At 38.1% G+C, this 27,943-nt stretch overlaps 1 protein-coding gene across 1 annotated transcript; it reads left to right on the top strand.

Annotated features, from left to right (window-relative positions):
- LOC131487233 (uncharacterized) lies at positions 1-27,943 on the top strand. Its single transcript, XM_058687744.1, has 6 exons — positions 1-93; positions 4,196-4,285; positions 12,114-12,451; positions 12,608-12,696; positions 25,712-25,888; positions 27,684-27,943. The coding sequence occupies exons 1-6, from the start codon at positions 1-3 to the stop codon at positions 27,872-27,874; spliced, it is 978 nt and encodes a 325-aa protein (XP_058543727.1). The 3' UTR covers positions 27,875-27,943.

Genomic DNA, 27,943 nt, shown 5'->3' with positions numbered 1-27,943 from the left:
ATGGCAAAGACAAGGCCTGAGGCTGTGGGTTTTACTTCTAATGGGACCTTTTCAACCAGAGCAGGGAGCTCAGGACCAATACTGACAATGCTGGTAGGTTTCATTTCGTGGACCAGTAACTCCACACTAACAAATCTGAAGAAAGGAAGGTCCAGTGTTACAAGTGAAGGCTCTGAGAAAATCATAGGCAGTTTATTTTACTCACTCTGCAGGAAGTTTTTTCATTGTCCCTACACCCTAGACTGGGGTCATTATGGCCCTGGGCTGTCTTTCAGCATGTCTTGCTGAGCTGTTGCAAACTACTGTCCCTTCTCCACATCTTCTAGATCCCAGTCCAAGACCAGGATAGAAACAGTGTTTAGAGAGTGAAGCCTGCTTGAAGCAGGAACAAAAAGGCAAAGAATAATCATCTGAATACCCATTCCCACCTTAGCCTTGAACAGGTTGCAAAATATTCTCTCCATACATTGTCCCATTGGAACCACTGGCTGCTTTTTTCCCCTTCTTTCTATTTTGAATCTCTATAGCACAAAAATTGTGTGACTTACTCAATTCAAGGCAAAGCTAGGTAAGACCCCTTTTAGTTTTATTCTCTTATCACCCTTCATCTCCCTTCCTTTTTTCTCCATCCATATTCATCTTTCTTAGTGTATTTAATATAGATCCTTACAATCAACCTTCCACACAGTAACTTAAATTTTCCTTGAATGATATTTAGTGTTGTGTGCATTTTTAATTTGTCAAAATATCATTGTTTTTTTAGTTTCTTACTCAGTGCTACATCTGAGATCTGTATACGCTTCTGTGTGTAAATCTAGTTCACCATTTCTTACTGTGGTAACATTTATCACCCTTGACTTCTCCTTCCCCTGAATGATGGGCATCAAGGCTCCTCCAGGAAAATTGGCATACTTGTCTCCTGATGTATTTGTGGGAGAAATTCTCTAGGCTACACATTCCAGAGTGAGACTTCATGATTAATATTCCCATCACCAGATTGTACCAGTCTGGTTCTGCCATATCCCTGCAAGCACTAAAGCCAGAATTTTAAATTATACTAAATGATTATGTGGTTGTATGCATTTGCTTTTCTCTGCTGATAAGTGAGGTTTGCAGAGGCTTCCTGACCTCCAATAGATTGGTCAGTTCAACCATAGAAGCTTATTTTACTTTCCTTTTTGCAAAAAGTGAATATCAGTTTCCTCTTGGTTTAGTTGAGAAAGCTGATCTTCTTCTATATTATTTCAGTGAATGGTAGTGAGGAAAGATTCAGGCTTTTTTTTTTTTTCTCTCAATTCTGTGTGGATGGGAATCAAACATCACCAGGAATGAAAAATAAATGGTACAGTCTGAGTTCTATGTCATGGCAATTGCACAGGAGGCTTTTGGTCAGTATTAGTGTAGCAACTGGGGGCATCTCTTTTTGCAGTAGGGTTGAGAACTTTTCAGAGTAGAAGGTCTACATTACTCCAATCTTTAGAGCACATTTCTCTATGTGAGAATTTTAAATATTTGCAGATTTCAGATATATGGATTACAGATCTGTCTCTATCAAATTATGACAAAACTCCTCTGTCAGGCCTTTAAGGTTTTTTTTTTAATTGTCATAAAATTTACCCCTTAACCATTTTTAATCATTATCCTATACAATTGAGTGGAATTAAGTACATTTACAATGTTGTGCAACTATCACTACTATCCATTTACATAATTTTTTCATCACCTCAAACAGAAACTATACCATTAAGCAATAACTTCTGATTCTTCAATTTTCCTAGCTCCTGGCAATCACCATTCTACTGTCTGTCTCTATGAATTTGACCACTCTAGATAGTTTATGTAAATGGAATCATAAAATAGTTGTCCTTTTGTGCCTGGTTTATTTCACTTAGTATAATGTTTTCAGGGTTCATCCATGTTGTAACATGTATCAGAGTTTCATTCCTTTTCAAGGATAAATAATATCCATTGTATGTATTTACCATGTTTTGTTTATCCTTTCATCTTTTGATGGACCTTTAAGCTGTTTCCACCTTTGGACTATTGTGAATAACAATGCTATGAACATTTACATACACATATCTGAGCGCCTGCTTTCAATTCTTTTGGGTATATACTCAGAACTGGAATTTCTGGATTATATGGTAACAGTCAAACTGGTTTCCACAGGGGCTACACCATTTTACATTTCCACCAGCAAGGCACAAAGGGTTCCAATTTTTTCCCATTCTTTTTAAAAAACATTTCATTTTATTTTTTTTTAAGAGAGAGAGAAAGTGAGGAAAAGGACAGAGAGAGAGAGAGAGAGAGATTGAGAGAGAATCTCAAGCAGACTCCATGCTCAGTGCAGAGCCCAACATAGGCTTGAACCCATGGCCCTGGGATCATGACCTGAGCCCAAATCAAAAGTCAAGCACTCAACCGAGCCAACAAGGTGCCCCAACTTTTTCATGTTTTTACCAACACTTGCTATTTTCCCTTCATAATAGTCATCTTAATGGATGCAAAGTGGCATCTCATTGTGACTTCGGCTTGCACTTCTTTAATAACTGGTGATATTGAGCCTCCTTTCATGTGCTTACTGGCCATATGTACATCTTTAGCGAAATCTCCAGACCCTGTGCCCATTTTTAAATAAGGCTGCTTTCTGTTGTAGTTTTTATGTTATTATTGTTGAGTAATGAGAATTCTTCATATATTCTGGATGTTAATACCTTATCACATGTGTGATTGGCAAACACTTTCTCCCTTTCCATGGGTTGCCTTTTCACTCTGTTGATAGAGTGCTTTTAATGCACTAAGTGTGCTTAGTTTTTATAAAGTCCAACATATCTACTTTTTCTCTTGTTGCCTATGGTTTTTATATCGTAACCAAGAAATCATTGCTAAATCCAATATCATTATTATTTCCCTCTATGTTTTCTTCTATGAGATTTATAGTTTTAGCATGGTCCTTAATCCATATTGACATAATTTTTGCATACAGTGTAAGGAAAGAGTCCGGGGGTGCCTGAATGGCTCAGTCGGTTAAGCATCCGACTTTGGCCTATGTCATGATTTCACAGTTTGTGAGTTTGAGCCTGCGTCGAGCTATGTGCTGAAAGCTCAGAGCCTGCTTGGGATTCTGTCTCCCTCTCTCTCTGCCCCTCCCCCACTCATGTTGTCTCTAGCTCTCATTAATAAATAAACTTAGAAAAAATTTAAAAAAACAAATTAAAAAAAGGAGAGTCCAACTTCATTTTGTTACATGTGGATATCTATTTTTTTTAATATTATTTGTAGAAAAAACTATCCTTTTCTCATTCAATGAGTCTTGACACGCTTGTTAAAAATAAATTGATCATGTACTGGAGGGTATATTTCTCAACTCTCTATTCTATTCCAATGTTTTATATGTCTGTCGTTATGCCAGTACCAAACTATTTCGATTATTATAGCTTTCTAGTAAGTTTCAAAATAAAAAGTGTGAGAGTTTCACTTTTGATCTTTATCAAGATTGTTTATGGAATACTTTGGGTTTCATGTGGATTTGGGGATGGGTTTTGATGGGTTTTTCTATTTCTACAAAAAAAATGCCATTGTGATTTTTATAGGGATTTCATTGATTCATTTTTTTAATGTTTATTTATTTACATTTGAGAGAGAGAGAGAGAGACCAGGGGAGGAGCAGAGAGAGAGGGGACAAAAAATTCAATTACCTGTCCCTGTGCTCCCAGTATGGGGCTCAAACTCACAAACTGTGAGATCATGACCTGAGCTGAAATCAAGAGTCAGACACTTAACTGACTGAGCCACATAGGTGCCTGGGATTTCATTGATTTAAAAGGCTTTGTCTGCAGGAAATAATGATCCAGAAATTATTCTTAGGCAACTAAGTTCTTTGTTTTATTCTCCCTGCTTGTGCCAAACTTGCTAAAAATTGTGGTTAGAGAAAATTTATAATAGCAAGGGATTTCACATGTGGAAGCTAGCTTCATCCTTTTGTTTACAATTAGGAAACTGGCTGAAAAAAGTCAATGACTTTCCAGCATATCCACTGAGTAAGTGGATTAAAATCCTTATCTCTTAATGTTCAATACTGAGATGTTTCATCATGTTAGGATGTTTCTTCAAACATTGTTGCCTTATATTCCTAGATGTATTCTTCATTTTCAAAGCATTCAGATGTAGTATTTTTTTTTTCTATTGATGAAAGCTCTCCACTTCTGCACGACGGGTTGAATGTAACAGGAGAATTGTAGATTGGGATTTGATATTGCTGGATTTGGCTTATATTTCCAGTGAGGTAAGGATAGAGGTGATGTGCATACAGAATTGTGGTTATCATGCAGAAGAAACCAGACAGAGGAGCAGCATGAGGAATACTGAGAAAACACTTGGTGAGTGTAGGACAGCTGCTCCACCATGGCAACCTGGCAAACTTTCAAGTATCCAGTCCATATAGTGTGTCTGAGCTGAGTCTTAGCAGAACATCTCATGACCCTCCTAGAGCAAGAGAATGTGGGAGTCCTATGGGAAGCTGCTTTGAGGTGGTCTCTCAACCACCTCCCCACTTTCCCTGGGAGGTTGTCACAAGATGGTTTCTCATTACTTTTCCAGTTTTGAAATGGTCCAAGGTCTCCAGTACCACCCTCTTTAGGGTACATCTGCAGATTGGCATGGGCCCCTCAGCAGCAGAGTGCCTTGTTATTCAAGTTGCGGTCATTAGGCTCCTATTGTTTCCTTGTCATCCTTGGAAGGGCCACAGGGAGCTGACACCTTTGGCTGATCTTTTTGCTATGTAAGTCATAAATTGAATGTAAAAAGGGCCATTTCTTTGCTGGCTAAACCTGCCAGTCCTGGTCCTTCCTTGTCCTTGACAGAGACCATGACCTATTCACCCATTATTTAGCAAATCCCAGAACTCTTAACCTGGGAGTTCTCCTTACTTATTAGAAGGGGTAGTTTTAAACCTAAACAATGCATATTCCTCAAGCAGGCCCAAGAAGTATTGAGATATATAGCAGGGTTTCTAGAGCCACGTGGAGTTTTTAAGGCACTCCAAATATTTTACACATAAGGCTTCCCTCTGGCAAAAAAAACATTACCTGCTCTTCCCCGGGAGGTTCTGGGTATACTTTCATAGAAACTCTACCTTAGAGAAGAGGACTTGTTAGGTAGGAAAACTCTCAGAAATGTTTTTACTTACAGTGATGTGATGCCAAAAAAGATGGTGAAGAACTTTTCCAAGACATAAGAGGTTATCCCTTTACAGTGGTGATGAAGGTGTGCAGGCCATTCTTACATTCAGAGTGCATCACAGAACCATCCATCCCAGCCCCGAGATTTCTGAAGTAGGTTTCATGCCCAGTGCAGAGCCCAGTGTAGGACTTGAACCCACAACTCTGAGACCAAGAACTGAGCTGAGATCAAGAGTCCCACGCTTAGCTGACTGGGCCACCCAGGTGTCCATGTTGTGTTTTTTTTAATCATTCCCTTACAGTGCGTGTGTCTGTGTATGTGTGTGTGTTTGTATGAGTGTGTTTCATTCTTTGGTTTATATGTTCTGAAAGTAATCAAATTTTATTTTCCACTCATCTTATACGTTCAGCTAGCCTGTGGTGAGCATCTATGTCCCATCTCAAAGATTAGGGTTTTTCAAACTTTTTTGAACCGATCCACAGTAAATACCTTACAACATAGGACAGTCATATGAGTCGCTTTATGTTTTGGTTGTATATGTTATATATATGTTTCTATCTTGCTTCCCAGGGCTACTCTTTGACCATAACTCCTCCTATCTCTTGTGGAAAACTCTATTCTTTTTGAGGATCCAACCGTTGGCTAATCCACCCTCTGCATGCCCTTGTCAACATCCTCTATTGAGCTGATTGATATAGCAAGTATTATAGTAACTACTTACAATCTTTCTTCCCACCCAAAGTCCTACAGTGATTCTGGATATCTGATTTAGGATCCTTATGAGTTCTCCACCAAATATCCCAGTCTCGAGTGATCTTTATAATTCACTTCAGTCATTGCCTTCTATGCTCATACTAAAGATTATGCCATGACCAAGGATAATTTCCTTCTGAAATCTTTCCTTCAGACATCTCAAATAAAATCACTGGGAGCATCCATTTTCTTAACTAACCTTGTGTACAGTATGTTCAAATAAAACCACCTGTCTTTCCAAAAACATGGTGTTTTCAGGACTGTTCTTCCTCCTCACTACCATAATTTCCTGCTTATCTCATGTTTCTACTTACTGCAGTTAGACTCTTAAGCCAATTTTTTCCACAAGTTAGCTAGGTACTGCTATAAACAACTTTGTTCTGTGCTATTTAAGCTATACTCATCTAAAAAACAAAAACAAAAAAAAAAACAAAAAACTCCAACACTGCACTAAACAGTGTTCTAACTTTCTCCCAACTATACCTGGCTACCAAACTCCGCTAGGGAAAAGTCACGCAGTCTTTTAGCCAATACTGGAACATTTCAATAGCCATCACATAAAGCTTCAAGTGGGAGGCTAACATTCCTTCTTCATAAGTCTTGTAGATTTTCCTAGTTAGAAGTCTTGTAGATTTCCTTGTAGATTTTCCTAGTCTTGTAGATTTTGTCTCCCATTCTAAAAAAGCATTACCCAGTTCCAACTTCCAATCCTACCATTTCCCAGTTCCTGTTAGATTGTAGGATTCTAAGTTGAACCCAAGATTCTTGATTACTCATATATACACACTGCATAACACCCTCCATATGAGGGTCAACAGAACCTGTGAGTTTGATGAGATTATCAACACTTTAATTAGGTATTAAGCAAGGTGATTAGATAGTCACTCCCATGATTATGTGATGTTGTACATGACTTCATCATAGCAGACTAGAGATTATCCTGAGGCTCTGAAGAAGTCATTGGCATGTTTGAGAGTGTCACATACCTAGGGCATAAGGGTGTCTTCCAAGAACTAAGAGTAACCCCTAGCCATCAGGCAAAAAGAAAACAGAGACCTCAGTCCTAGCAAGAAACCAAATTCTGCCAACAACCAGAGTTAGCTTGGAAAAGGACCCCAAACCTCGGATGAGACTGCAACCTGACCAGTACCTTGATTTCACCCCAGTAAGGACCCAGCTAACTGGTGCTGGACTCTTGCTTACAGAAACTGTGAGATAATAAATGTATATTGTTTTAGGCCACTAAACTTGAAATGATTTCTAAACAACAATAGAAAACTAGTACAGAAGACTTAACTTCTACTTTATAGGAGCACAAACCAGCCAAAGGAATCTTTTTTTTTTTTTAACTTATTTCCACTTACTTTCAACTTTCACTTTTCCTCCTCTGCCCCATATCCTATTTAAATAAAAGGCACATTTCTCATACTCCTTACAGGCTTTCTCAGACAAATATTTAAACATGCCCTCATCTGTCTTAGTTTAACACAAATTCCTTAAATCCCAATTCTCCATCCAGTTTCCTCCCTTTATTTAAGACACAGTCAAGATTTCTAAATTTGGGACAACCTAGAGTCAACATATTCCTATTATGGAATATATGTACATAAAATTGTAGCACATATTTGCCATACTGAGGTAAACTTGTGAGGCTGCTTATAGGTGGAGATGACTTGTTTAAGTGTACCACACATCCCTGGCAGTGGTCCTCCATGTGTGTTTCCTTAATAAGAAGCATCAGCATCAACTGGAAACTTGTTAAAAATGCAAAATCTGGGGTCCTATTCTGGAACTGTTTAGTAAAACTCTGGAATCAGGGCCCAACAGTCTGTGTTTAACAAGCTCTTCAAGTGAGTCTGATATACTCAAGTTTGATTCTGAGTAAACCCAGATTTGGGGCAGTGAGAGTGGGAGAGGATTGGTATCCCCCCTTATCTGTAACCCATTTTTAGTACACTGTTTGAGAAGCACCAGACCACTGAAATTATTATGGCTGTAATTACCAGTAATTATCAGATCCAAGGGACACAAATTAGTTCCAAATTAGGCACATTTTAAGTATTCCATGTTTGTCATAAGAGATTAACCTGGTTCAGTTTAGCTCCTAAGAGTTTTGTGATGGGTGAAAACAAAAAAAAAGGGCTGGAAATCTGAACTCATGATGGACTTCTATCTGGAAGGAAACAGTCTCCATTCTCCTTATTTGCTATGTTCTCTGACTCACCAATAGAGATATTCACTAATCCTTCTTGGTCATCTTTTAAAAGAAATAAACATCCTTGAATATGTATGTAGTACATGTTACCTATAATAGGAATCATTAGATGTTGTAGTTGTTGGATTGAATGTAGATAATGATGTTTAAATATCAAATGGCTGTTGGGATTATTAAGGGTCCAGAAAAAGTATGCTGAGAGGAGGATCTCGGAGGACATGACAAATGTTGGCAATGTTGGAAATATGCTTTGATGCCTAACAAAGATCACCAGGAACACATTTGTAGCCAACAAGGGTAGGTTTATTTATTACTTTCTGCAACAAGGAACACAGTCACCATAAGGAACCATGGGAAGTCTCACAAAGGATGAATTAAGGATAGAGTATTAATAGAGTTATTTGTAGGAGTTAGTCATAGAACAGTAGATTGATCTGAGTTTGGAAACCAGAGAATTGTTGACACTGTAAACAATCATATCTTTAGAACACCTGTATACAGTTACTGCTAGATTTGTTTGTGTTATCTTGAAATACATGGATCTGAACTCAGTGGTGTTAAAAAGACCTTGAGCTTGGATACTCACTGACAGTCATGATGTTTTGAGACAGTGTATCTGCTTTGCAAGTCATAGTGCAGTCCATTTTCAAAAACTCTGTTTTCTTCTTCAAGTGGTTTTCCCCTAATAACCTGACAGGTGGGCAATTTTCCACTTTATTACATGTGTATTGGAAAACTGTGCCCAGAATACCTGGGGACTTATCTGAGTAAAGCCAGACCTATGAAAATGGTGAGGTATGGAGATCATAGACACTAAAATCCAATTTAGAGTTAATCACAGGTTTCTTGGGGGGATTGGAACAGAAAGAAGTTAGGACAATAACAGAGTCAAGTGAAGACACAGCCAATGGGACAATTGGAGCCAACTATCAAACTCTTTAATCACAGTCAATGTAATGGTCAGATACCAAGTTGGGATGAGGCGGTGCCTGGTCTCTTGATATGAGAATGAATCCAGCAGGCCTCAACTCGACTTGGAGTCTGGACTGGCACTGACCCTCCTATGTCCTCATTACCCTATGATGATCTGTCTGTCTCAATAAATCATTTGATTCCAGTCTTACTAGGTAGTCTCACCTGAATTTTTTGTATTTCCTCTCTTCATTTATTACACATAGAGTTTCTACTCATAAAATGCTAAAGAGGCTCTTTACAGTAGCTATTAACCATATGTGACAAGTGCTTCTAAGGACCTGATTTTTTATTTTATTTATTTAGTTTAAATTTAAAAATGAACACTTTACTCAGTGACTGGGAAAATTTTTAGTATGTTTCAAGCATCTTCAGCATGTGAATCTCCCTTTCAACCATAAATTTTACAAGATCAAAATACAGAGTAAGGATTTCCCCTGAAAATTAAATGCTCCCATGAAAATTGAAATGTTTTCTATGTGTAAAATACTGAACTTTGAAGACTTAGCACAAAAGGAAAGAAGTTTAACCTATTTCACTAGTATTTTATATTTGATCACATATTGAAATGGTAATATTTTGGACATATAGGGTTAAATAAATATATTATTAAAGTTAATTTCACTTGTTTCTTTTCACTTTTCTTAGTGAAGCTACTGGAAAATTTTAACATACAAGTGTGGCTTACATTGCATTTCTATCAGACCCTGCTGGTCTAGATTACCAAAAGTCCAGTGAGATATTTACCTTAGACATTTTATATTTTCTCCCTTGTAAGGTGGTATCTACCGCTTCACTTAACATTTTATGTATCGTCACTCTTAAGAAAAAAATTTTTTATGGGTATTGAGGAGGGCACCTGTTGGAATGAGCACTGGGTATTGTATGGAAACCAATTTGACAATAAATTTCATATTTAAAATAAATAAATAAACAAAAAAAAAATTTTGTTTGAAAATAAAGTTAAAAGCTCTCCTTTCTTACTAAAGAGAAGAAACAAGAAGTGGTCCAAGTGCTCAAACATAGTCTGATGGGAAACAGGAGTGAAAATGTTGGAGAGACCTGGAGTGAGAGTTAAAGCATTAGTAATGGTGAATCCTATTCAGGGACCGCTGTCTGGGAGTTAGGAATTTTATTGCGTGATTGTGTGAAAGTAGACAGGCAAAGGCACAGTAGAGCAAATCAATATGATAGCTCCAGAATTTGGGCTATTTAAGTTTATTTTTTAATGTTTTATTTATTTTTGAGACAGAGAGAGACAAAACATAAGCAGGGGAGGGACAGAGAGAGCGCGAGAAATAGAATCCGAAGCAGGCTCCAGGCTCTGAGATGTCAGCACAGAACCCGATGCGGGGCTCGAACCCACAAACCATGAGATCATGACCTGAGAGGAAGTGGGACGCTTAACTGACTGAGCCACCCAGGCGCCTCTGGGCTATTTAAGTTTGAATTAATTAAAATTAAATTTTCAGTTTCCCATTCTAACTAGCCACATTCCAAGTATGCGATTACTTGATTACTTCAAGAACCAAGTGGGTTACTTGTATTATTTTTCTAGGGCTACTGTAACAAAGTACCAGAGCCTGAGTTACTTAAAACAATGGAAATGTACTCTCTCATAGTTCTGGGGGCCAGCAGTGTGAAATTGGTTTTGGCAGGCTGTAGGGGAGAATCTGTTTCTTGCCTCTTCCAGCTTCTAGTTGCTGTCAGACAACTAGGTTGGTTGTGGGGACATTACTTGGCTTGTGGGGATATTACTACAACCTCTGGTTCCATGGTCTCATAGCCTCCATTTTTCTGTGTCATCTCCTTTGTTTGTCTCAAAACTCTCTCTGCTTCTCTGAATAAAGATACACGTGATTGGATTTAGGCCCACCCAGATAATCTAGATAATATTCCTCTTCAAGATCTTTAACTTATTTACATCTTTTGCCATATACAGTAGTCTTCACAGGTTCTGGAGATTTGTATGTGGACATATCTTTGGGGCCACAATTCAACCCATTATAATATGTATTGGCACAAATATATAACATTTTCATCATTGAAGAAATTTATTTTTCACTGGAGGAGAGTTAGAGGAGAGTTATGAATCAAGAGTCAAAACACTTGATAAATTGTCAGAAGTAACCCAGTAGCTGGTGAATCTGTCACAAAGAATTAAGGCAGTAGAAGCAAATGTCGAAGGAATGTGAGTATGTTAATTATAGTAAAAAAATAAATAAACACATAAAATTTTCCAACTTAATCATTTTTAAGTGTGTGTACAGCCCTGTTAATTATATGCACATACTTATACAACAGATCCCCAGAACTTTTTTATCTTTCAAAATTGAAATTCTATACCTCTTGAATAACTCCTCTTTTTCATCTCTCCTAGCCGCTGTCAATCACCATTCTACTTTGTTCCTAAGACTCCGACCACTTCAGTACCTCATATAAATGGAGTCAAGCCATATTTATCTTTTTGTGACAGAATTTCTTTTTTAAGGCTGCATAATATTCCACTGTGTGTGTGTATACCAAATTTTGCTTATCTATTCATCCTTCAGTGAGCATTTAGGTTGCTCCCACAAAGAAGTTGGGTTTCTGCAGCTGTTGCAAAAGCAAGTCCTGAAAACATAGATGAGAGAACAGCATAGCTATTCTCAAAACAGTTATTCAACACATACTGACAGTGCATTTATGTCCTAGATGCAGTGCTAGGGAGTCAAGATACAGTGAATCACACATGTGCACAAAATCTCTGACACTCAAAGTGCTCAGTCCAGGGTTTCACTGTCAAGGAGGTTTGGCACGGGTTAGAAAATGTTCTGAGGTGCCAGAATCACTCCAGATACATTGATCACTTGGAGGCGAGGTTGGCAGCTCTGGTCAGAGATTTAAGCATCTAAATACCTTCTCCTCAGAGTTTTTTAGATTAGGTAAGGAAGGTGCTTGAACACCACAGAACCAGGAAAACAAGTATTCCAGTCTTTCTGGGTTTTCCCAGTTGTTTGAACTGCGGAACCGTCTATCAGACATTTTCCTGTCACGTGGTACCTCAAATATCAGCATCTCATTGGCCAGGACTCTGGGTGGGCGGGAAGAACAGGAGAGACCAATGGGGATGGGCCAAGTGGGAAGCGGAGGCTCTGCTCACACGCATGCTCAGTGCCCTTTGGCTGACCGCAGGAAGAGCTGTGTCCTAGATCGCCGCAGCGGGTGTGGGTGTGGGGTACCTGTGTGCTGGCTTGCCTGGCTACACAGCCAACCTGCATTCTGTGGAAACTGGCAGATAGGCCGGTATCTGCCTCAGGCTTGCAAGGATAGGCCATTTCAGAGTCACAGGTACCTCTAAAACCCAATCTCGTGGCAGTCCACCTGGCTCTAAGGGGCTGAAAAGGCTTCACAGGTGCCAGAAGGGCCCTTTGGGTGAATGGCGAGCCTGGTGTCCCGGCTATACCTTCCCACAGACCTTGACTGACTGGCTCTCGTTTTTCACAGAGAACAAACCGTGGCCTCAGCCATGAGCCCAGCAGCTTCAAGCAGTCTCTTCTTGGCCTGCAGCCTAACATTGGCAACATTGTTTGCAGGTGAGAGAAGGGGTGGGCCCTGGCCATTCCCCCATTGTTCCTGCCCAAATTACTACACCCTCCACCCCCCTCGCCTCCCCCCCCACCTCCCCCCCACCCCTCCCGTATTCCCGCATTCCGCCTTGCATTCCCGCATTGCTCCATTCTAAATTAGGTTCCATAGACCTTCAGTGACATTTTCTTTGCCAAGGCCTGCTCTGCATGGCATCCAAAGTGAACGAGCAGACGTGGTTCCTGCCCTCATAGCTCTTACAGTCTCCTGACTAGTACTGGGCACAGAGTCTTGATTTACTCAGTTGGGCAAACATCGAGCGCATCCTTGTCTTATGTATTCTTATGCGAGAACAGGGAAAATTGGTTCCCTATTCTTGGAGTTGTGAGCAATATGGGACATAGTGAAGTGATGGCACTTAATTAGCTTTTGTTAAAGGATAGCTTTTTGTCTGTTTTTCTCCAGACACCACCTCATGTTGGGGGAAAGGAGAAGAGAAAATGTTCACCACTAAAACGCAAATCATGGGCCCTGTGGAATTGTCAGATACTGTATGAACAGATACTGTATGAACAGCCACTAAGTACCCTTGATTATTCACCAGATGCAGGATGTTCTGTATCCTGCATCAATTAGTGGGCAGGAGTCATTCAATTAGTGCCACAAAATATTTTTAAGTTTATCAGTTATGGGATGTTCTCAGGAAAAAGCACAGTAAACAAGGATAGGGTTGTTATGCAGATTTAAGTCATCTTCTTATCCATTGATAAGAATTTCTAGAGATCTGGAGTCATCTCCTTTCTGGTAGGTGGAAGACACCCTTACAAGGGTGTCTTTTTTTTTCTTAATGTTTATTTATTTTTGAGAGAGAGAGAGACAGAGACAGAGCATGAGCGGGAGAGGGGCAGAAAGGGAGACATAGGATCTGAAGCAGGTTCTAGGCTCTGAACTGTCAGCACAGAGCCTGATGCAAAGCTTGAACCCATGATCCATGGTATCATGACCGGAGCAGAAGTCAGATGCTTAATGGACTGGGCCACCCAGTGACCCCTTACAAGGGTGTGTCATAAGGAGATTTCCCTTATAAATACAATTTACGTATTTCCCATATAGATGTCTCTTACAGAAGAGTAACTTCTACTTGGTTTTCAGAGCTTCTCCTATGTTTGCAGTTTCTACAAAAATAACCTAAAATAGTCTTTATACAGAAGAGACTTTTTTTTTCAAGTAAACTCCACACCCAACATAAGGCTCAAACTCATGATCCCAAATCAAGAGTCACGTGCTCTACTGACTGAGCCAGCCAGTCATATTTTGGAGTGGCAAATTTTGCTTTCCTACAGTAACTTACCTCACTTAGTGTAATGGCCTCAAAGTCAATCCATGTTGTCACAAATGGAAAAATATCCTTGTGGTTATTGTTGTTCTTTTTTAAATGTCTAAATAATATTCCATTGTGTATGTATATACCACAATTTCTTTATCCACTCATGTATTGATGTACACTTAGGTTATTTCCATGTCTTGGCTATTATAAAAATGCTGCTGTGAACATGGGGGTGCAGATGTCTTTTCAAGTTGCTATTTAGGTTTTCTTTGTATTTTTTATTGTTTTTAATGTTTGTTTATTTTTGAGAGACAGAGTGTGAGCAGGGGAGGGGTAGATAAAGAGGGAGACACAGAATCCGAAACAGGCTCCAGGCTCAGCTGTCAGCACAGAGCCTGACGTGGGGCTCAAACCCACAAGCTGCAAGATCATGACCTGAGCCGAAATTGATGCTTGACTGACTGAGCCACTCAGGCGCCCCAGATTTCCTTTGTATATATTCCCAGAAGTGAAGTCACTGGATCATATGGTATTTTTAAAAATACATATATAAAAAGTACATTTGAAGATCTAATTGGCTTTATTAAATGTTTCATGAATTGGGCAGCATTCATTCCAAGAAGCACTTGGGAGCTCCACTGAGCTGCAGAAAAGGAAAGGTTTTTAAAGGCAGTGAAAATGCATTTGGTTGGCTCAGTTGGTTATGTGTCTGACTCTGACTCTTGGTTTCAGCTCAGGTCATATCTCATCTTCATGAGCTCAAGCCCCATGTTGGGCTCTGCACTGACAACATGGAGCCTGTTTGGGATTCTTTCTCTCCCTCTCTCTCTCTTCCCCTACCCCACTCATGCAGGAGTGCTCTCTCTCTCTCTCTCTCAATAAATAAATAAATAAATAATAAACAATAAATAATAACACACAAACAATAAATAAATAAACAAACTTTAAAAAATGAGGGAATTTATTAGCAAATAATGTATTGTTTAGGCAAGGTCATCTTCCTAAAGGGAAAAGAAAGACTGTTTCAGGGGATTGCCTCCTACAATTGAACAGGAAATTTTTTGGCTAGTTATAGGTTACATTTATGAAGGGTTGAAACTGTATAGTTAGATTATGTATTAAATCTTGGTTTACTGATGTGGGGCCTTAAAGTAAGTTACTCCACTTGGGGCCTATTGGTTTTTTTCACAATTCTTCTTTTGATCCCATGCTTAGCTGAGAGATGTGACCAAAATTTAAGGCATTAATGCCACTCTCAGCTACCACTTTTTAGTTTTCACAGCTTAGGTTGATCCTTTTTATGGTATTCACAGGTCATGACGTTTTTGTTTAATTTCTTTGGTATGCACGGGTTACTTCATGCTCACAATTTTTAAGTCATCATCTTCTTTTTTTTTTTTCTTTCCTGACAATTCAGTCCTAGGGAGATCATTTGGTGGTGCTTAGTGGCTACAAACATGCTTTGAAAGCTTTTGAGAGAATATAATGCACAAGGGAGATTTTTATGATTATGGTAAGCAAGATAATTCCCAATATTTAGAGTGCACTTTGGAGCCATGGTTTCGAAGGCTGAAATAACCAAAATCAAATAAGATAAAGAAAGACTCTGTGGAATAATTCTCTTTTTTAAGTCAAGTTGCTTGTTCTGTGATCTTATGTAATTGAGTTTCAATTTCCCTAAAAGCATCAATCCAAGTACAACAAATTGTGTTGGCCACAGTATCGACACCTCCTTACTCAGTTAAAAGACAACTAAGAGTGATGTGGTTTGAAGGAGTGGGGTTCAGAGCCAATGGCCAAGAAAGAATTCTTGAGATGTTTTTGGTGCAAAAAGGTATTTTTATTATAGCACAGGGACAGGAACTGTGGTCAGAAAGAGCTGCTCTGGGTTTGTGAGGAGTTACTGATTATATATTTTCTATCCTTTGGAGGGGAGGTGACATTAGGGCTCTAGAAAATTGAGTCTACAGGTTTCTGAAGATTGTTTTTTTCTTATAAACCATTAAGACAGTTGCAAGATGGAGACTCATGTCCTGCATGACTGTAATCTCTATCAGTTAGCCATTTGTTTTTCACTTTCCTTTGTTCTTGGGCAGCCATGGAGTACCTGAGGAATGTCACACATACCCCACCTGGAGGGGTGGTGGGTTCCTGGTATTAGCTTGTGCTTTGCCCTCAGCTTACCTTTTGCTCCCTTATCAAAGAGCTACTCTATTATCAAAAACAACTTTGGCCAGAGAATCTAAGGACCTTTGTTGACTAGCCATTGAACAACAGATTCTGCAATGTTTTTAAGAATTGAGGAGAGGTGTGGTTTTTTTTTTTGTCTTTTTAAAAAATTATTTTCTTATTTACATTTATTCTTAACCAGGAAAGTTTGGTCCTGCCAACGGAAGCAAATTGTGATTCGTAAGTGCCTCCTGGTAGTCTCTTCCAACTTGATGATGTAAATCCAGGGGAGCTGACCAATGAGATATCTTATTTCACCTGTAAAAAGTTAGGAGCACAGTTAAATAACCTAAGAGGTATTGCCAGGCTCTGTGCCAGCTATCTAGGCATTTATAGACCGAAGAAGAATGATGACCACTGCAAAAGACAAACCGGTTTAGGACATAAGCCACTTCCACTAGGTGGCACTGTTAATGGACAGATAGGGTGTTTTGTTTTGTTTTGTTTTGCTTTGTTTTGTTTTGTTTTGTTTGTCTTGTTTTGTTTTCTAATGACAGATCCAGCAGTCTGAAAGGCAAAGGTTTTCCCCCTTTGAATGTCCTGGGAGATAATATATGATGACATTATCTTGCCAGTCCAGTGTCAGAGTAAAGCAAAGAAAGAGAGGAAAGGGTTTTGTGTTATAGTATAAATTCTTGATCCAGCACCTTGGACAGAAGTAGTTTACCTCAGTATTTATACCTAGCTAATTTGATTTGGAGGTCTTCAATGCCTGTATAAGACCAGATGTCATGTGGACCCTTTTTCATATGTGAGATTCATATCCAAGTTAATAAATCCCTGAAATTTGGCTGCCATCTGGGTAGTGGATCTCCCTTCCAAGGAGATTCAGGGGCTGTTTTTGTTCGTAGCAATTCCAAGTGAGAAGGGTAGGAGAGAATTGGAGACATTGGTTTGGAGAGTTATAGCCACATTTTTTAGAAAACTAGAATTCAGGATCCATCCAACTTACAGGAATATAACAGAACTTCAAAAGACAGTTAACAGGATTAAAATCTGATATAAATAAAGATGTAGACATAATTTCTTTTCTTATCCTCATTTTTGGGGCACCTGGATGGCTCAGTTGCTTCAACATCTGACTCTTGATTTCAGCTGAGGTCATGATCCCAGGGTCTTGAGATCCAGCTCTATGTAGGGCTCTCCAGTGAGGGTGGAGCCTGCTTACGATTCTCTCTCTCTTTCTCTGCCCCCTCCCTTGCTCGTGTGCTATCTCTCTCTAAAATAAAAAATTAAATAATAGAATCACCCTAATGTTTTAATTTTTTTTATGTTTTATTTATTTTTTAAAGCAAGAGAGAGCATGAGTGGGGGAGGGACAGAGAGAGAGGAGGAGACAATAGAATCTGAAACAGGCTCCAGGCTCTGAGCTGTCAGCACAGAGCCCAACGCAGGGCTCAAACTCACAGACTGTGAGATCTTGATGTGAGCTGAAGTCGGACACTCAACCGACTGAGCCAACCAGGCACCCCTATATACATCTCCTTTGAATATGATATTCCAAAGTTTTGTCCTATTATGAAGAGAACAGATTCTCATTGAACTTACGTAAACAGCTAATTATCTTGCCATAAAAAGAATAGTCAAGTTTTTGAATTTTGGAGAAATCAAGGAGGGAGAGAAAAAAAGTAAATGTTTCATCTTTGTTCACACAGTATATCTTACCAAACTGTTGATAGCTTAAGAGAAGAGAGAAAAACATTTTCTAAAATCTGCAATAACAAAACATTAGAGAATCATCAATTTTTAAACAAGTCATAAAATAATAAGTCATAAAATAAGATCATTATAATTATCTTCTTCAGTGTATTTTTAATCTGTTTGAATCCAGTTTTTCCACTAGTTTTAGAAATTTTTACCCAGTTCAGTTTTTTTTTTTAATTTTTTTTTTAACGTTTATTTATTTTTGAGACAGAGAGCATGAACAGGGGAGGGTCAGAGAAAGAGGGAGACACAGAATCGGAAACAGGCTCCAGGCTCTGAGCGGTCAGCATAGAGCCTGATGCGGGGCTCGAACTCATGAACCGCGAGATCATGACCTGAGCCGAAGTCGGATGCTCAACCGACTGAGCCACCCAGGCGCCCCTACCCAGTTCAATTTTATGAGCTGGAGTTATCAGAAATCTATGTTCTAGAGTATTTATCAGATTGTTTTTCATGAATTTCTCTGAAGATAAAATACATTTGCAGAAAGCTTCTGTAAAAACTTCTGAGTAAAACAATAACTGAAAATGATAAAAGACTTAAATATGGCATAAAGGTCTGATTAGGGGCACCTGGGTGGCTCAGTCGGTTAAGCATCCGACTTCAGCTGAGGTCATGATCTCACAGACAGATCTCATGTCGGTCTGTGTGCTTACAACTCAGAGCCTGAAGCCTGCTTCTGATTCTGAGTCTTCCTCTCTCTCTCTGCCCCTCCCCCACTCACACTCTGTCTCTCTCTCTCTCAAAAATAAATAAACATTATTTTTTTTAAAAAAGGTCTTATTAGAGCTCATTACAATGCAGGTGACAATGGAATTTGGTTATTTTTGTGATGTGTAACATTGTAAGATAATAACTAGAGTAATGGCTGATAATATTATATCAGGACATATCACAGTTTTAGATGTTTTACAAAATTTGTAGAATACTTATTAATAGTATTTACCTATACAATGTAAGATTTAATATCACCTATTTGATAATGCTTCCCATATAATTTAACATAACAAATAAACCTAATTAGGTTAGCATCTTCCTTTTTATAATGAGAAAGAATAATCCTTTGAAATGTTCAGTGACCCTTTGGAAATTTCAAAATTAATTTGTGGCCAAAAGACTTCATTTTAAAATTCGATTTGGGGAAGTTTGTAAAAAAAAAAAAAAATCAAAAGGTTTTGAACACTTGACTAGTAGGGTAATAGGTGGCTGTGAAACAATAGTTGGTTGTCTGTTTAACCAAAGTGACAAAGACTTCAGAGGCAAATATAGAATGTTATATAATTGTGAGTAAAATTTCACTTCTTTAATATTAAAAAGACTTAGTTTTCTTAAAGAACTGATGATAAAGATATCATGAAGCACAGAATATTATTTTGATAAAATACAAAATGCTTGTTTTCCAGAGAGATAACTTTGAAAGGGAAAAAACAAATTAAAAAGTTTGTGATTTTTTATCAAGAGCAAACCAATAGTTCAAAAAACTGTCCTTTTAGAAAGAGAAAACTACATTTTAACTTTGCACCAGTGTACTTTTGATATTGAAATTCATTCTTCAATAAATTCATTTTATTCTTAGCCAGCTGAACCACATATCAAAATTCCTTTTTAAAGAATCCTTTTCCACAAATTTCCTAAGGTGTTTCTTTTTTTTTTTTTTAATTCAGATTTTGTCTGAAATTTTTCCTTCTTTAAATAACCAGCTTTATTTTAGGACAAAATTATTTTTTCACCACCACCCACAAAATGCATTTCCATTTGTCATACCTTCTTTTACTGAAAGCATCTCCTCCTTTACTTGCATATGGAGATGTTTTCCTTACTATTTTTAGTAGTTTTAATTAGAATTCTTAACTATTAAAAACTTTAATTTCTATCAAAAACTAAGTAGTAAGAAATTGTGACCTGTTATACCACAAATCTTTAATTGGCATATTTATGAATACATGTCATAATTTCTGAAAATGTGCTTTCTTATAGTACAGTCTTTCAATAAAGCACAAAAAAATGTCTGCTAAGAGATCTAAATTTATCCTTAATTTCTGTGTAAATAAACCTGTGTTTAGTAATTAATACTTCATTATCTTATTTGGAAATGATGTAGATTTTCAGTAAATTTAACTAAACTCATCACTTAACTCAGTAAAACTTTAAAATTTCAAGTTGCCAAAAAGATTTAGGAAGCTGTTTTTAAGTAAGTTTTATTATACCAAGTTTTTATTGACAAATTTTATAACAGAGATAACATGAGCTTACTTTAGTAAACCTGGGTAGAATAAGTATTTTATATTTAATGTTGATGACTCTAAAGACAATCCAGTTTTAAGTAAACTGATAAACTAGCTTTATTACCAAATATTGTCCCATATGACATAAACCTGAAATTCACTTTGGTCTTTTTATTCTATTTTTGAGAATTAAAAAAAAGTTTTATTTATTTAAGTAATTTGTACATCGAACATGGATCTCGAACTCACGACCCCAAGATTAACAATTGCATGCTCTTCCCACTGAACCAGCCAGGTGCTCCTATTTTTGAGAATTTTTATGAATACTAAAATTATGTAAGTGCTTAATTTTCTTTAAGCTGGTTAAGTAGAATTCTTTTACCAAGTAATTTTAGCAATACCTTAGAGGTAGAAAATGCCATATATTCAAAATAAACACAATGTACAAACAGATACAGAGATCTTATAGTTAGTAATACTTGTGGAGAAGGTTTTTGAGATTTGTATTTGTCCCTGGAGGAAATATTGAGGCTGAGGTCTAGAGTTTGGGTGAGTCTCTTTAGCAGTTCATAGTTTTAAAATGACTCTTTTGTTTCTTTCTTTTTCTTTTCTTTAGTCTCAGGTGGCCTGTGTTTATATTTTACAGACATGATAAGATTTATCAAGGGACAAAGAATACAAGTTCCTCCATGAAGGACTTTGGTTTTCTAAGGCCAATAATTTAAAAACCTTTTGAGATAAACAGAGGAGATTTGGGGTTTGGCAAAGGAATAGGTGGACTTTGAATTGCTTCTAGAGTTGCACTTCTAGTTTTGGAAAGGTTTGTAAGATAAGGACAGTTGCTTTTAATTACTCAAAAATTGAGTTCTAGCCTGGATGTGATGTTAAAGGACTAACATACATCCACCTATGTTGAATTTTTTTCTTTTAGTTTTCCCTTGACTGTTTAAAGGAATGATGTAGAAGTTTATCGGAAAATCCTTCAGTGTCGTATCAACTCTAGGAGGGACTCATAAAGTGCCCTCCTTGAAGGGTAGATAGGGGGTGTCTGGTGGACTCTTGTTTCTGGTCATGCAAAGACAATTCAGAAGATGACTAGAATGAGGATTGAAATAAAGCAGGGATAGAGGGAAGCAGTAAGAATTATAACAATCTTACGGTCTTTTTTATTAGGTACCTCATATGTCTTTTTAATTTTATTATCTTTTTTTTTTGTCTTGAAACTTTCAATGAATCTATTTTTGGAATTTTGAAGCCTTTGCTTTTTTTTTAATTTTTAAAATGTTTTTTATTTATTTTTGACAGAAAGAAAGAGAGACAGAGTGTGAGCAGGGGAGGGGCAGAGAGAGAGGGAGGCACAGAATCCAAAACAGGCTCCAGGCTCTGAGCTGTCAGCACAGAGCCCACCCAACACGGGGCTGGAACTCAGGAACCAGGAGATCATGACCTGAGCTGAGGTCGGATGCTTAACCAGCTGAGCCACCCAGGTGCCCCAACCTGATGGTTTTTGCTTTTGACAATTTTTGCTTTGATTTTATACCCCAACCTGACAGTTACCAAGTCAAGTTCTTCAGAACACAAAAGAAGCTTATAGATTGTCATAGCTTCCAGGACCATAGTTCTTGGATACAAAATAAGCAGGTGTGTGAGAAGATGGAAGACTTAACTCTGGATTTTAAGGATCCCATTCTCTTATTATTTATTTGTTATTTTTCTTTTAGCCAAGCCTTTACCTCATGTGCACATTAACAGAAACCATTAGTACTGAGGAAACAGAAGTGTGGATACCGGCGGTAACTAAAGACCTAGAGACTGTGGAAAGGGTCGAATCAGCATATCTCAAAGAATGGGAACTGTGGACTGTTTCCAAGCAAGCAAAACACTGCAGCAGCTCCCTTGCTTTAGGAGTTAATGGCAAATTGGCCAATAGAAGAACCTGAATGTACCACCAGCAATTCTCAGTGTGAACTAAATCAGCAGACTTTAGTAAATGGGGACTAAAGACTGGAACTGGAGAAGGATTTAAATCAGCAAACTCCAGTAAATAACTGAATCAAGGGCTAAAGACTGGCTCTCTGTTAGTACCTCTTAGCAATCTGAACCCTGGACTGGAAAACCAATTAGATCAGTAGCTTGATGCAAAGAAAGCAGAGGTCAAACAGAGGGGATTGCCAATGGCCCTCAGAAACTGTGATAAAGACAGTAACCAACCACAAAAGAGTTTACAGGGTGCCATGCCTGTTTGTCATGTTCCCTGAGTGCTTTCAGAAGTTTGCTTTGATCCCAACACTGCCACTAACTCTGTTAAGCACATACACAAATTCAGCTGAGTAAATTTGAAGATCTAATTGACTTCTCTAAACAATTTATAAATCAGGCAGCATCCCATCTAATAAGTAGAGGGGAGCTCTGCTGAGCTGCAGAAAAGGAAAGGATATGATTTTAAAGTCAGAGAGAGGGCATTACAAAAAGGATTATAATATTAGCAAGAGATGTATTGTTTACACAAATTCATCCTCCTAAAAGGAAAGGAGTCTCTCAGGGGATGGCCTTCTAGTGCTGACCAGAAAATTCCAGTTTGACTAGTTAAAGGTTACATTCCTGAGGTGGTTGAAACTACAGTTAGGTTAGGTATAAAATCTTGGTTTATTGATGTGGAGCCTTCATGTGAGTGACTCCATCTGGAATCTGTGGTTTTCCTTTTAACAGTAGTTCTATTTTTAATTTTTGAGGATTCTTTATACTGTATTACATAGTGGCTGTGCCAGTTTACAATCCCAACAAAAGTATACAGTGGTTTCCATTTCTCCACATCCTCATCACCATTTGTTATTTCTTGTCTTTTTGATGGAATTTGAAGAGGTATTTCATTGTGGTTTTGGTTTGCATTTTCCTAAAGATTAGTGATACTGAACATTTTTCATAAACCTTTTGGCCATTCTTATATCTTCTTTGGAAAAATGTCTATTTAGGTTTTCTGCTTATTTTTTTATTCAATTTTTGCAGGTCTTCCTCTCTCACTCACACAAGGGCAAAAGCAAATTTTAGAACACATTTTTCCTGTCCTTTCCCTTTGTTTTTATTTATTTATTTATTTATTTATTTATTTATTTATTGTTTATTTGTTTTTAGTTGTATACATTTTTAAAATGTATACAATGTGTATATTAAAGTAAAAAATATATGCTGATTCTTAAGTACTAAGTATACAAATGTGTACCCAAAGTAAATAATATATGCCCATGGTATAAAATGCAAAAGGTAAGTAGTAGAGAGTATATCATGCTCTCCTCTTTAGCCCCCCAGCTTCTTGGAGACAACCACAGTTACCTCTTTCTTGAGTTCCTTTCCAGAGATCATCTATGATCTTTACAAACATGTCCAAATGTATCTTTTTCTTCCCATGGCAGCATTTCATACCTGATGTTCTAGCTCTTGCTTTTTTTTTCCTTAAACATACATTTTGAAGAGTTTTCCATGCATGTAGAATAACACATTCTAAATATATCTGTTTCATGGATATGCTAAAGTCCATCTAGCCATGAACATTTCAGTCATTTCTAACCATTTATTATCCCAGAGAACACTGCAGTGAATGACCTACTGTACATACAATTACATATGTAGGAAAATACCTAGGAATTGCTGGATCAAAGAGTATGTCCAATCTAGACTTTTTATTCTATATTATCAAATTGCTATCTAGAGAAGTTGTACTAATTTATCCACCAGAAATAATGGAAAATGCCTGTTTCCCATATTCTCACCAACACATTTAGTTTTAGTTTGTATTCCTCTTACCACAAATACTCTAGAGCAATGTTATCCAATAGAATGTTCTGCAATGAGTGAAATGTCTGTATTCGTACTGTCCAGGACAGTGGCCACTAACCACGTGGGGCAATTGTGCATTTGAAATAAGACTGATACAACTGAGGAACTGAACTTTTAAAACAAATTTTAATTACATTAAATAGACAAATTGGACAGAACAGCTTTAAGCAGAATGGGGTGTGAAAGAGTTTGGAAGGAGAGAAAAGGAAATATGAGACACATTGCTAAGAAATTATGAATTGGGAAGTCTTTTTAATGTTATTGATTGGAATTTGTTTTTTATGTTATTTTTTTTTATTACTTTTGTCTCTGTACTGTGCTTCATCAAACAAGACTCTTTAGAAAGAGCAGGCCGGGTTAACACTGGATCTCTAAGGTATTTAGTCTGTGGAGAGCTCCAGCCATCTCTGGATTCTGCTTCTTTTTGTCATCATGATAGCACATGGCTTCCAGCCCCCAGAAACCAACCTTCCCAACTCCTGCTCCTGCCCAGGGTCGAGGGCCTGCTGCCCTCACATTTGCAGGGTAATATGGCTCAATATTAAAAAGCTAAAATAATGGTTAAAATAGCTTCTATTCTCTTACCTCGACCTAAAAGGCCTGGAATATTCATACTCCTCCAAGTTCCTTGCCAGAGATTTTCAACACTGAGACATCTTCACTCTGCTTCTCAGCCCACCTCCTTTCCCCACCTCACTTTTCCTTCACTTTGAAGGGCATCACGATCACGTGCATGGACACACCAGTCCTCAAGTCCAAGCTCCCCTCTCTTGATCTGTCACTGCTTGATCTGTTTGAGCAAGAAATTCTAGGTTTCTTGGTACCAGGCACGGTTGAGGGAGAGTGTGCAAGCTCTGAGTCGGTTTGTTACCTTGGTATCACACATCACACGCTGCTCACCTTGTGGGAATTGGCAGAGTCAAAAGAGAGCTAGGAGAAGTCCTGCTGGAAGGAGGAGGTAAATTCTGCAGATAAATAGTGTGACTTTTACTTCCTGTTTTCCTTTTGCCCTACCTTTTCTCAGGTTTCTGCCTCTTCACCTGTAGTTCCCTCCACTCTCTGCTCTGTTCCAGGACTTTTTTTTTTTTTTTTCTGCAGCAACAAAGTCCAGCCTTTGTCCTCAACAGCGGATAGTATTAAGGACACTGAGATGGAGGCAAAGTGTCAGTGGACATTGTTATGGAGCCCCAAAGGCAGAGAATGCAAGGAGAACTAAGGCTCATTCTTGTCAGCTGGGGCCTCTTCTTTAAACCTCTTGTACATGCTACATTCTGTGCTCTTTATTTATAAGACTTTATTCATATTCTGCATAAGCACATGGAAGTAAATCTGTTTTAGGCTTCCATTAAAAAAGTTACCCCTTCAATGCAGCCGTTCCTGTGAATTGCAACCATACCCTACATTTTCTATCCTTTCTGTTTCTCTTTCTAGTATTTTTCATTGTCTTACATACTATGTATTTTTCTTCCTTCTTTCTTTGTGTCTACCTCCGCCATCAGAAAGTAAGCTCTATGAGGGCAGGAATTTTTGTGGTAACTCTTCTGTTGAGTGTCATATGTGGAATACTACAGTGGAGTATAGGGGAAGGTGAAGGGGACAGACCTAAGTCTGCTTTGTGAGCATGGGTACATTTGCCTGCCAGTGGCAAATAGCCAGCAAGTGTTTGTGTGTGTATGTGTGTGTGTGTGTATTTTTTTTTAACAGCATCCTGGGAGATTAAGATGAATGATGTAGATGAGAAGGATGTTGATGAATTCAACTCCAATGGCTTTAAGTGCCCAACATGCTTTGCAGTGATGGGAAGAAAGTGTGACAATGAGCTCAAGTGGTGCACAGCAGATAAAATGAAGTGTGTTGAGTTTTCTGGTGTCATAAACACAGGTACTTTTCTTGTTTGCAATATCGTGTAGACACAGTACAAGTAGTACTCTCTCATAAGCTTAGGGGCATGTGTCCTAAGGGTAGTGTTGAGGAGAATGCAGCTTTTGCCCAGATTTCTTAGAAATAAGTATATAGTCTCACTCTGAAAATATGTCTAATTGGCTTTCTCACATTCTTTCATTGATTTATAAAATTTTACATGCTTTTGTCAACAAATCTGCTAGCTTTGAGGCAGGTGGTTTGGCATATTGGATGAACCTTCATCCTCTGCAAACTTCAGCTTTTTTAAAAAATAGTATTTTGTTGCTTAGAATTTTTTTTAAATGTCTGTTTATTTTAGAGAGAGCACAAGTGGAGAAGGGGCAGAGAGAGAGGGAGAAAGAGAATCTGAAGAGGGCTACGCGCTGACAGCAGAGACCCTGATGCCAGGCTTGAGCTCATGAACAATGAGATCATGACCTGTGCTGAAGTCAGAAGCTTAACCAACTGAGCCACGCAGGCACCCCTAGTTTTTTTTTTAAAAAACATGAGTAATTTTTGCTCCCCACCACCACCACTGGGGTTGTTAATTTTCAAAGTAAAAGCTTTGCAGAAAGGCAATGACTAAATTTAAACTTTCTTCAAAGAAGATTGTAAAGCATAATTTAGTATACTTGCTTTGAGAAAATCCAACACAAAATTCTAAATTGAAGACACAAATGTGAAATGAATTAGAAGCAGTAGTATTATAGGGGCACCTGGGTGGCTCAGTCGGTTAAGCGTCCAACTTTGGCTCAGGTCATGAGCTCGCCCTTTCGTGGGTTCAAGCCCCGCATCGGGTTCTGTGTTGACAGCTAGGAGCCTGGAGCCTGCTTCAGATTCTGTATCTCCCTCTCTCTCTGCCCCTCCCCTACTCGTGCTCTGTCTCTCTGTTTCTCTCAAAAATAAATAAGTGTTAAAAAAATTAAAAAAGAAAAAGAATCACTAGTATTGTGTAACATGAAGAGCAGTGGACAGGGTTCCATGAGGGTTGGGTTGTTTGCATAGTTATTCTTTACCTTCTCACTTTTTCCTGCTGATTCTGGGAATTTAGCTTTGTTGGAGTTCATCCTCAGATAATTAAAGGGACTAGTCATGTCAGTTGGTCTCTTGGATTCTTATGTTTCTACTTCCTGTAATTTTCATAACAGAGTGATTCTTTGCTTTATAATAGCAGTCACTGGATATGGCACCCAGAAGAGGCAAAATGAAATTACCAAGAACATAATGTGGCTGCCATGTGTAAGAATGTATCTAAAAGCACTCTGAAAGACAGGGAACACAAGCAGAATAACTTTTTTATGGCTATTGTTATTTCTTTAAAAATAACTCAGAGAGTAAAAGGAGATTAGATTTATGTCTCATCATGGAGGGTATACATAACTGAAATTCAGATACATGCAGCTCCTCACAGTCATTTGAAGACTAATGAGAACTAAGGACTAAGAACAAGTTCTTACTACCATCTGTATAAAATGTCAATAAATCATACTACATACCTAAGTGATAATGTGAATTGGAAAATTTTTTACTTAAAGAAGGTTTGGAAAATATAACAATATTTGATTGAGGTATGTTGTGAGGGGGGTTAGGCATCTGGCAGCTGTGTGTTTGGAGGACACCATTCCAGCCCACTGTCTCTGCCAGAGACAGTTGTATTGGATGACTCATACACAATTATGGCCTGGCTTAAATCTTACGTCCAGTCTCAGTGGGTAAAAAGGGGTGTATAAGAAAGGAAGAAGGCAGTGGCAGTCTTCTTTTTGTTTTTTTGTAGGTCTTAAAGACATTGCTGTTGAAATGAAGAAATGCATACAAGCAGACCTATGCAAAGAGATGATAACTTATATGGGTTTTCCAATTGCTAATGAGAGTAAAACCTGCAGATCAGCCATCAGAAATGGGGCCAGAGTCAGACCCCCAGCTCCCATCTTTTTTGTTCTCTTTCTTAAGAAGCTGCTTCACTGAGCTCCTGCAAGAGCCCAACTATCTCCATTTATGAAATAAATGTGGGGTGGTTTTTTGGTTTTGGATTTA

Source organism: Neofelis nebulosa, chromosome 1 (genome assembly GCF_028018385.1).
Source record: "Neofelis nebulosa isolate mNeoNeb1 chromosome 1, mNeoNeb1.pri, whole genome shotgun sequence".
NCBI classification, from domain to species: Eukaryota; Metazoa; Chordata; class Mammalia; order Carnivora; family Felidae; genus Neofelis; species Neofelis nebulosa.
The sequence above is the reverse complement of the archived record's forward strand: the minus strand, read 5'-3'. Positions and strand labels throughout refer to the sequence as shown.